We start from the raw sequence: 11205 nt of genomic DNA, 5'->3' as shown, positions 1-11205 counted from the left end.
GACAGTGGAATGGATACAGAAAATGTGGTACATTTACACAATGGAGTACTACTCAGCTATTAAAAACAATGAATTTATGAAATTCTTAGGCAAATGGATATATCTGAAGGATATCATCCTGAGTGAGGTAACCCAATCATATAAATCCTCACGTGATATGCACTCACTGATAAGTGGATATTAGCTCAGAAACCTAGAGTATCCAAGATACAATCTCCAAAACACAAGAAAATCCAGAACAAGGAAGACCTACACGTGGATATTTCATTCCTCCCTAAAATAGGGAATAAAATACATATGAAATAAGTTGCAGAGACAATGTTTGGAGCTAAGATGAAAGGATAGACCATCCAGAGATTGCCCCACCTGGGGTTCCATCCCATAATCAGCCACCAAACACAGACACCATTGCATATGCCAGCAAGATCTTGCTGAAAGGACACTGATATAGCTATCTCTTGTGAGGCTATGCCAGTTCCTGGCAAATATAGAAGTGGATGCCCACACTCATCTATAGGATAGAACACAGAGACTCCAATGGAGAAGCTAGAGAAATTACTCAAGGAACTGAAGGGGTCTGCAACCCTATAGGTGGAACAACAATATGAACTAATCAGTACCCCCTAAGCTCGTGTCTCTAGCCTCATATATAGCAGATGATGGCCTAGTCAGCCATCATTGGGAAGAGATGCCCCTTGGTCTTGCAAACTTTATATGCCCCATACAGGGGAATGCCAGGGCCAAGAAGTGGGAGTGGGTGGGCAATGGAGCAGGGTGGGGGGAGGGTATAGAGGACATTCGGGATAGCATTTGAAATGTAAATGAAGAAAATATCTAATAAAATAATTTTTAAAAAGTTATTTTTCCTGTGAATCAAATTCTTGAGCATTAAAAAAAAAAACAGAAATATACACAAAATAAAGCTGATAATGTTGGAGAGCCATAGGCTTTCCTCATTGAAATATATCTTTAATTAATTAATTAATTCATGGGCGTAGAAGGTGTGAGGAAATGTCTCAGTTGCTGAGAGTGCATGTGTTGCAAACATGAGATCCTGAATGGGACTCACAGCACCCATGTACAGTCAGGCCTGGCTAAGACCCAGGGACTGTGGAGTGGAGACAGGCTGATTGTGGATGTGCTCTCGCAGCCACCCTAGCTCAGAAGTGTGCTTTTGTTTCCAAGACATTGTCTGGAGGCATATAAGGAAGAGAGCAAAAAACTGAAGACATCCTGTGACCTCCTTTGGCCTCCTCATGTGCATGTACAGGCACTCATACCTGCATACACATATACAAATACACTAATTTGTCATATACAAAATTTTTATCTGAGTTAAGGTTCAGTCCTCACACCACAAAATCCTCAATTTCTGTATAGCAGATAATCTACAAAACTGATGTCAAAGTTTGATAAAATAATTTAAATAGGAGAGACAAAGGGTTGATATTATTATTTTATAAATAAGTCTTCCAAATCAATAAACCAAAACGCAGTATCACATTAGGAACATGAGCATAAGATTCATTCAGGCAATTTACAGCCGGAATCAAATGACTATTAAATTTGAAAAGATGCCCAAACCTACTAATTGCCAAAGAATGCAAATTAATACACCAGAACACTACCATTTGCCTTCTATTAGAGTAGTCAGGGCTGAAGAGTGATCATTCCTAGTACTGACAAGGATGTGGGGAGATTGCATCTATAATATACTATTGATGGAAGTAAATTGGTGCAATCTACTTAGCGGGTATATTTAGAAGTATTGATCCAAATGTAAATGGGTATAAATACCCTTTGACCTAAACAATTCCAGTTGTATGTATGGACATACAATGTTCTCATACAGGGCTAAACACTGCTCAGATTCTGACTAACATACTTTGTAGAGCTTTTGTGTCATATAGAAACATAAACTGTGCAATATATATGTTCATTACAAACCCTTTGTGATAACAAAATAGAAAATATCTTACATGTTGCTCTTATGGCAGCAATACGAATTTTTCCTGTCTAAATGCATCTATATCTTATTTATGATTGTACTTTGAGCTATCTTATATGTGTATGTCAATATAAATACTTGATAAATGAATAAACAAAATTAATTATAAGACATCTATAGAGCTGAAGTTATTTTTCAAAGTAAGGTATGTAAGCAAAGCATGTGTCAGATCATTTTGCAGATCATTCTCTTATATATACTACATATGCATAGGTTCATGTAGGTGTGAATATATATGTAACAAGACACAGGAAGCATGCCTTTTGGTTGATTCTTAAAATAATAATATTAACAGTTTATTTCATGTACAACAGCATTTCCTTTAGCTTTTGAATTTTCTTTTAAATGATGGCTATGTTTATGCAGTTTAAATTGTTTAAAATTTTAATAACTTTTAAATGTAACTTTCCAATTTTATTTTTATTTTGCAAAAGAAATATATAAACATTATGCTAAACTTGCATGTTGGCAATGTATTTTATACTAAAGGTTTGCAAGTTTGCATTTTCTGAAGTGAAAATTATCTACAAGTTCTCCCTTAGATATGCAAATGCTTGATGAGTTAAGGCCAGCCCGGTCATTATCCCATATAATTAAATCCATGCAATCTTGTTTGTTGAGACAATGAAATTGCTAGCAAATTTGAGGGCTCAGTTGCCCCATTAACATCATAATTTAGTACCCACAATCACATCTGACACTGTGGTCTGGACCTCTATCATGATTTGGTTTGTAATGGTTGTCATGTTTTCAGTTGCTAATGACGTTTTTGCTTTTCCTGTACTCATTCATATGAAAGTCATGCCCTTTACAATGCCCTGAATGATGGTAAGAGAACTCTGCACTAATAGTCCTGGAGTTTTATTCATTCATTTTTCCTTTCATTTCATGTCCATTATGTATTCATTATCTAGTCAATATACATTTATTTAGTAAATACTTGGCTGCATGCCAAACATCTCTGGCATGAACTTGCAGGCACTGTGGCAACATACACAGGACCTGCTCAGGTTCAAAGCCAGATGAGGTCTCAGCACTGAGAGGGGGAAGTGCATATGGAATCCACTAGAAAGCATTTGTAATTGATACCACTGGCAAGGAGCAAATCAGTTTCCTTGAATGGAGTGCCAGTGGGTCTATCAGGCACAATCCAGGGCAGGGCCATGCACATGAGTAATTGATCAACATAAAATGAGCTCTGTCTTTTTGTGAACTTTTTGTTTCATTTCATTTGAGCAATTTTGTTCTATTTGTTTTTATTTTTATTTTTGTAATTTTTTGCATAATTTGTTTGGAGGGAGAAAGAGGGGGGAGGGCAGGGAGAGAGGGAGGGAGAGGGGGATGGAACAAGAGCATGAAGTCAGTGAGTAGGAAACTGGAAGGGTCTGGGAGGAGTTGGGGGAAAGGAAAATCAAAATCAAAATATATTGTATGGAAAAATTAAGTTTAAAAAAGAAATAGCATTTTCCCTCAGCCTAAAAGAAATCAATCAAAAGCTCCTGTAAAGTACTGGCATCTAGATAATGAACCTCTGAAGCTGGCTTACTAGGTCAAGAGTGGGGCCAGCCATCTCCATGTTATCAGAAATACTACAGCTAGCCAGTGTGCGCCAAAGGGTAAGAACCACAGGTTTATCCGTCACGTGCTAGGGCTGGAGCAGAAAACAGGAAGCATCTCTGTTTGTCAAGATCATCTGAGATGAATTAATGAGTTCCGTAAATAAGGTAATTGTGAAGAGTTTGTTGCAATGAGTTCTACCTGGAGTAAGCATGCCTTTTCCCACATAGAACTAATATACATTGCCCTATGGCAGCCAAGTGTGTTAATGGAATTTAAAACACAAAAAAGGAGAATTTTTCTCCCTTTACAAAACCAAATCACTCAAATTGTGGTTGAGACCATATTTTCTATCTTAGCTACTCTAGTGCATAATTGAATGAATTAGGTATACTAGCCTCTTTTGATTAAACTCCGGAAATGAAAAAACAGACAGACAAGTTCTATTTGTGATGAAAAGCCCCTAGGAGGTTAAGTCTCGGGGTGAAGGTTGCAGACCTGAGCTCCTCAAAGGCAGGGAGCATGTCTCACTTTTGTTAACATTTTCTTCTGTATGTTCTAATCCAGCAAGAAGCCACCAAATCTGGTAGAATGTTGGGTCTTTGTTGCTTAGTGATTTGGAAGTAGGTGATTCTAGCTAACCTTTGATGATCACGAGAACTCTGCCCTAGCCTCTGATGGTGACTGCAATCAAGAAGAAACCAATTGGAGGGCTTTCATATGTGCTTACCTCTCATCTTTATCATTTTAAGAATCCTTCATGTCACTTAGGCAGGCATTTTCTTTTCCTTTTTTCTTTTTTATTATTATTGCTAGGTAATGCTTTGTTCATACTGCTTTGAATGCTGTTCTTTTATGCTTACGTGTGTGTGTGTGTGTGTGTGTTTGTGTGTGTGTGTGTGTGTGTGTGTGTGTGTGTGTGTGTGTGTGTGTGTGTGTGGTTATGTGTAGAATCTAGAGATCTATGCTGGTGCCTCTGTCAGTTGTTCTTTCTTTTGGAGATGGGGGTCTCAGTGAACCTGAAGCACATCAGTTTGGCTAAGTTGTCAGGCCAGTGAACCACTGGGATCCAACTATCTCTAGACCCAAATTGCTGGGGCAACAGACATGCACCACTATGCTGGACTCTTACTGTACATTAGGAATCTAAACTCAAGTCTCATGTTTGCACATCAGGCACTCCATAGATTGAGACAGCTTCCCAATTCCCCTTTTTTATTCTCTTTTAATTTTATTTTATACAATCTAAATTATCTAACTTTCTTTTCTCCTATAAGCTACAAAAACAAAACACAAATGCTAATAAAAAGAAGTCATGGAAATTACTACATCCAAAATAGAGGAAAATGTGTTACAGACATTCAGAGAAATAGCAAAGTGCTTCATAAAACCCACTACTGTCCCTGTTTTCTAAAGATAAGACAAGAGAGTTACTGACCCACATCTAAAAATCCTCTCTAAGAAATCCACTGAATGTAGTCCACATTAGAATTCCACAAACAATAGTCACAATGCCCCAGAATGAAACCGTAATAGATTAATAATGCCTTGTTATCATTAAGACTGAAAGATAATTGAAAGATTTTTGTGTTTGTTTTCTGTGACTGTGTGGCACTGCAAAGGTCAAACTGGACCTTATTAAAGAGAAGGGCATCTGATTTGTCAGCTACAGTTTCCAAGTACTATAGATATAGCTAGTGTGACTTTGCTATACAGAACAGTAACAAAATTTTCCTTTGTGTTACTACTTTGAAATGAAAATAGATTTCTTCAGATTAAAAGAATTGGTCAAGATCCTCATAGTTGTACAGCTAGCTGACTCTCAGAATTATAAACTGTTTATTCTGAGGCCATAGGAAGGTGCCATGGGTCTGGGAAACCTAAATGCCTTTCATACTTTGTAAACCAATAAAATTGTCTATATTAGAATTTCTATACAGACACCACTTGGTTATTCTTACTATTTTGTTATAAAACATTCTTTTATTATTTTCAAAAATATTTATTGACAGTACCCTGTAAAAATGCATTATGCTCCCTACTTTTCTCTATTTTGTGAACTCATTTAACATAAAGCCAGTTGTGGATAGTTAAGTACTGTCTTTAATACTATATCCTGAAATGAATATGTTTGAAATGAAAATTCTGTTTTAAAATATCAAGTTAAGTGATTACCATGTATAACCATGCTTTTAAGTTCTGCAACAATTTAAATTTAACCATAAGAAAGCATATAAAAATCATTTAAAAATGCTCTGCAATATTTGTTAATTCATTGGCCATATGAATGTTTGCTTGTTATTTTATATAAAAATATATGGTTTTTTTGTTTTGTTTTGTTTTGGTTTGGTTTGGTTTGGTTTGGTTTGGTTTGGTTTTTCGAGACAGGGTTTCTCTGTGTAGCCCTGGCTATCCTGGAACTCACTCTGTAGACCAGGCTGACCTTGAACTCAGAAANCCACCTGCCTCTGCCTCTGCCTCCCGAGTGCTGGGATTAAAGGCCTGCGCCACCAGGCCCGGTTAAAATATATGTTCTTTAAACTGTATTTTACATGGAATTTCTCTTTTCAACATTAGTGTTGAATTATGTAAATGTTGAAACAGCTAGGAACGCTGACTTACTCATGCTTCCTCCTAATCTAAACCTGAGAGAACGACTCGCTTCGTTTTGCTTGGATCCTTCGAAGTCTTTTAAAATAAAATAAAAGGGATTAGCAGCTTGAAAGAAATTGTCCTGGATTTTCTGTTCTGATGTTAGCATGGTAGCATCTTGTTTCTGAGAAACACATCAGGTTAGAGTGTAACTCTCTGGAGTCTGATCTCCTCTAGCGTATAGTTTCTACAGGGACAGAGTGCGCTCATCACGATGATTGCTCATTCAGATCCTCAGGTTCTTCATGCTGCTGTGTTATTTCTCTCTCGGATTCAGTTAACAGAGAAAAGTAATATACAATACTGGCTCTTCCCATACTGTGTAACTACTGTGAATTATGAGCTAAGCATACATATCTTTATATGATTTCTTTTTTGCAAGAAGCATATTGAAGATATTAAAATACTAGGATTCCAGTTATTCTCTAGGTATTCATTCATAAGAAGCAGAATGGATATGTAATTTTTATGGAATATTCACTAATGACCTGTTCCAACAGGTAAAGTTCTTGTATAATTTCATTGAAATTCTTACAATCCATTAACATCATATTCTCCAGAGTAAGCCTACATAAAAGTCAGCATTTTTGCTCAGCCCAGTCCTGGAACTGTACAGAGCAAGTTTGGTCTCATGTGCTTGTTGCAGAAGATTACCGAGACAGTATTTTCTGTTATTCTGCACTTTGCTTCCTTTGTGTGCACTAGATTCTAATCTCATTAGATCTGTGATTCGATATTTATTCCTTTCTGTGGATTTTCAGTATCTTTTGAAGCAAAAATTTTAATTTTTAGACTCTGGGTTTATCACACTTTTCTTTTTGTCATTTGTGATTTGTGTGTTTTAAGCGATATTTTTATTCTTTGTGGATTTCATGATCATTTACTCTGACTTCTCATTGTTAGTTTGTTTTGTTTGGTTCTTTAAAACTTTTTGTTGATTCTTTATGAGTTTCACATCCTGCACCCCTATTCTACTCATCTACCTGGTCACTTTGTATCTGCCCTTGCTACCCCCTCAAAATAAAATAAAAATAAAAAAAAACAAAGACTTTAAAATCTTTCCCTGTGGAAACTGGAGTGTGTCACAATACTTCCCACTGTATAACTTTTTGTCCATACAACTTTTTTTGCAATGTTTATTGCTGTGTCATTGGTCTGGTCCGAGAATGCTGGCTTCTGCTACACACCATCAATACTGGATTCTCACCAGGACTCCTCTCAATTATAGTGTTGTTGCCCTGTGTCATGGAGATCCTAGAGCTTTGGAACTTCAGAAGAAGCCCTTTCACACACTCCAGCAGTTTATTGATGATGTAGTTTTTGTGGTGAGCCTACTCAAAAGCTCCGGATCTGGGCATAGTACTAAGTAGCTTAGGTGGTCAACCCACCGACTCTTCCACCCACACCATCACGGCAAGCTCTCCAGCATGGCCCTGGCTAGCTCACCCAAGGCGCAGGGTTAGCTCTCCTGCACTCATGCCCTCACTCTTGGGGATAACTGGTTCACTGGTAGTGCTGCCATTGGGGCCTGCTCTCCTGTGCTACCCAGTCAAAGTCCAGGGTCTGCTCTCCAAATGCTGTAGCCAGTGAGAAGCTGGGCTAACTCTCCCATTTTCATGACCCTAGGGCCAACTATCCCAACCACTGAAGGTGGTGAGGGGCCAGGTGGGTAGGACATCATGCCTACATCCATGCCACCTCACAACAGACACGTGGCAGAGCCAGTTCTCTTGCACACACACCATCGGGGCCAGCTCATCCACATCCCGGTTATCAGGGTCACCTCTCCTGAGCTGCCCAGGTGCACTACAAACCCAGCTCTCCTGCTCTCTTGACAACAGGGCCAGCTCTCCCAACTGCAAGAGGGTAGTTACTGCCCGTTCTTTCCCCCAAAAGATGGAACATTCTTTTTTCTCCCTACAAAGTCCAGTTTCTATTGCCCAACAAGTCTTAGGAATGAGATCTATGGTCAACCCACTAAGTAATACACCATTAAAGAAAACTGAAGCACCCTCTGCCAACAGCTATCATATGCCAATAGCTTCTTAGCACGATGTGGGACTTGGTGCTCACCTGCCTCCTCCGTGCTGGCATTTTGTTTGACTTGAGCCTACACAGGTCTTATGCATGTTGTCCCGGTCACTGTGAGTTCATATACACAACTGCCCTGCTGTGTGAGAAAATAAAGTCATCCACCACCACCATTGCCACCACCGCTGGCTCTTTGTAACTTTCTCCCCCCTCCTCAGGAAGATCCTTGTGCCTTGAAAAGAGGACACATATGTCTTACTTAGGACTGAGCACTCCCCAGTCTCAATTCCTTGCACATTGACCCACTGAGAATCTGTTATTTTCCTGTTACTTTTGCTTTGTTAGCATCCTGGGCGTGTTCAGTTATGATGCAGCTAGATATGGCTTCCTTTATTAATTGCAACAGATGGTATTTCTTATTACTGTAATTTAATGGTTTTTGAAGCATTGTGAAATTTTATATTAATGTCTTCAAAATGTCTGCTCTTTCTATTTCCCTCTCTTTGTTTGATTACTGTTGTTGTTGAGTTATTATGACATTTAGTTTTGAACCATGAAGAAAACTTCAAAGAAGAGGGAACTGTGAATGAAATGTCACAATTTCTCAGAAAATTTAGTTCTTAAATATCCATAAATAAGTCATGTTCCAGAACATTTACATAGCAAATGTTAATGTTACCTTTCCTTTTTCTTTATTCTTACAAAATATCTCCAGGTGCCTTTCCTCCCTCTGCTCTCTATGCAAGAAAAGACTTGCTACAAAGATCCACCCACATTGCTACCAAGACTTTCCAAGCCCTTCGCATCTTTGTGAACAATGAGCTCAATGAACTCTATACAGGACTGAGGACAGCGCAGAAGTTTCTGAAAACTGGTGGTCGCCTGGTTGCCCTCTCTTTCCATTCCTTAGAAGATCGTATTGTCAAACGCTTTTTGCTTGGGATAAGCATGACAGAAAGATTTAACCTGAGCATTAGACAGAAGGTGAAACAGACTTCCCAACTGGATTCGGATCATGAGATTGAGGAGAGAAGCTCTGTAAGAGCTCCTCTGACGTGGGAACTGATACACAAGAAGGTACTTACTCCAGAAGGTCAAGATGTCCAAGATAACCCCAGAGGGCGCTCAGCCAAGCTCAGAGCAGCCATCAAATTATGAGGATCTTAGTATTTGATCTACATGGTTTTACTCAATATTTCTATTTTTTTTCTAACTTAAAACTGTGTTTCTGAATGTAATGTAAAGTATAGGGCATTCTGGACATTAATGGTATTTAGCTTTTTTTTCCCCCTCTGAAGAAAATGTAGGAAGTTTAAACATGACATAAAAAACTTTAACTCAGGGAGCAGAGTCTTAAGAATGGAAAACAATGTTGATGTTGATTGCTGCATTTCATTTTAATTATAAAATGTAATCCTTTCTTTCATGAGGAGATGGAAGAACTATGACATTGTATTAATCTGAATTTGTAAACTCAAGCTCCTGAAGAAAATGATAACCATTTCTGTATATCTGTATGCCCTAAATTCAAAATTGATATATTCACGTCTGCAGTAGTGAACTTTCTATGGCTTATATAATTCATCATGATCATGAAATAAATTATAATTTCCCTTACTTTATCAAATGTAAGCTTTTTACAAATTTTAAATTCTCAACATTATTTAAAATATACCATACTGGTGGTCTTCACTAGTGAGTTCATAGTTCATTTGAAGGCATTTTTCAATATGATTCATGTTGTATACATAGGAAAGAAAGCATGTAGAACTGCCCTAAAAACCCTCATAGAAAATCTGAGGTCCAGAACTTCTATTTACTGTGGGTTGTATCTACTGCAGGATTGGTCAATACCTTTAGTAAACAACATAATCACTTGTTTCATCTTCCGGTTTTTGTTTCCTTATTTAATTTTAAATCTTACGCAAAGTGGTAAGTTTCACTATGGCATTTTCATGAAAATAAAGCATGATGTTAGTTCTTATCCTTCCCACTGCTCCGCTCTCTTCCCTGATTCCTTCCTCCTTCATTGGTCTCTCCCTTTTCTAAGATCGTCTCATATTCTACTTCATGTCACAAATGTTTATCACCCTCCAGATCTCTCCCTTCCCCCTTAACCCTCTTTCTACTTGTGTGTATATATAATATCTGCATATGTATTTATATATATGTACACACATGTAAGTATGAATCTAGTTTCTTTTTTTCATATGAGAAGAAATACGTATTTGTCCTTCTGAAACTGTTTTTTGCTTGACATATCCATTTCATTTTATTGATGAATCAAGTATAAAATAATCTTATTATTTCTCAATGACTGAATAAAATTCCACTGTTTATATGTGCAATATTTTATATCTGTTCATGTGTTTGTGTGTGCAAAGATGTATGTAGATGCCCATATGCATGTGTTTGTTTATGTGTAGGTCAGAGGCCAGTGGCAGGTGTCTTCCTCATTCTTTTTCTTATTTATTTGAGATTGAATATTGCAATTAGCATGAAGCTCACTGGTCAGCTACACTGCGTTGCCAGTTAACTACAGGGTTCTACCTATCACCACCTTCTGACACTAGATTCACAGTTGCTACATCATACCCAACTAGTTCAGGAAATAATGCCAAGAACTGACAATTGGATTATGAAAATCAGTTAAAGATGCTGTGAATATGGTTAATCAATGGGCTAATAAACAGACAATTCTTAAAAGATGAAGCACAAATGCACAATTATATATAAATGGTTAACATCTTAATCTATAAGGAAATAGAAATTGAAACTTACTAAGATAATTTGGTAAGAACGGATATTACACCTAACCTTAGCCAAAAAAGTGGGATGTAAGATGGTATGAAGGAAGAAAGGTGAGTAATGGAACAGGAAGGACTAAGTGGAGTTATGAGAGCAGAGGAAGGGCTATAGGAAAAGATAACTAACTATACTAAAGACCTTTGGGAAGG

General features: G+C 37.6%; 1 protein-coding gene across 1 annotated transcript in view; it reads left to right on the top strand.

Moving 5' to 3' along the window:
• Mettl15 (methyltransferase like 15) overlaps window positions 1-10358 on the top strand; it is a 175145-nt gene extending 164787 nt beyond the window's left edge. Inside the window, exon 6 of the mRNA XM_029537015.1 lies at window positions 8964-10358. Within this exon, the coding sequence (XP_029392875.1) occupies window positions 8964-9406 (443 nt within the window). The 3' untranslated portion in view covers window positions 9407-10358. The remainder of the gene's footprint in view (window positions 1-8963) is intronic.
• Window positions 10359-11205: the final 847 nt, after the last annotated feature.

This window comes from Mus pahari, chromosome 3 (genome assembly GCF_900095145.1).
Source record: "Mus pahari chromosome 3, PAHARI_EIJ_v1.1, whole genome shotgun sequence".
Lineage (NCBI taxonomy): Eukaryota > Metazoa > Chordata > Mammalia > Rodentia > Muridae > Mus > Mus pahari.
This window is presented reverse-complemented; position numbering and strand designations above follow the sequence as displayed.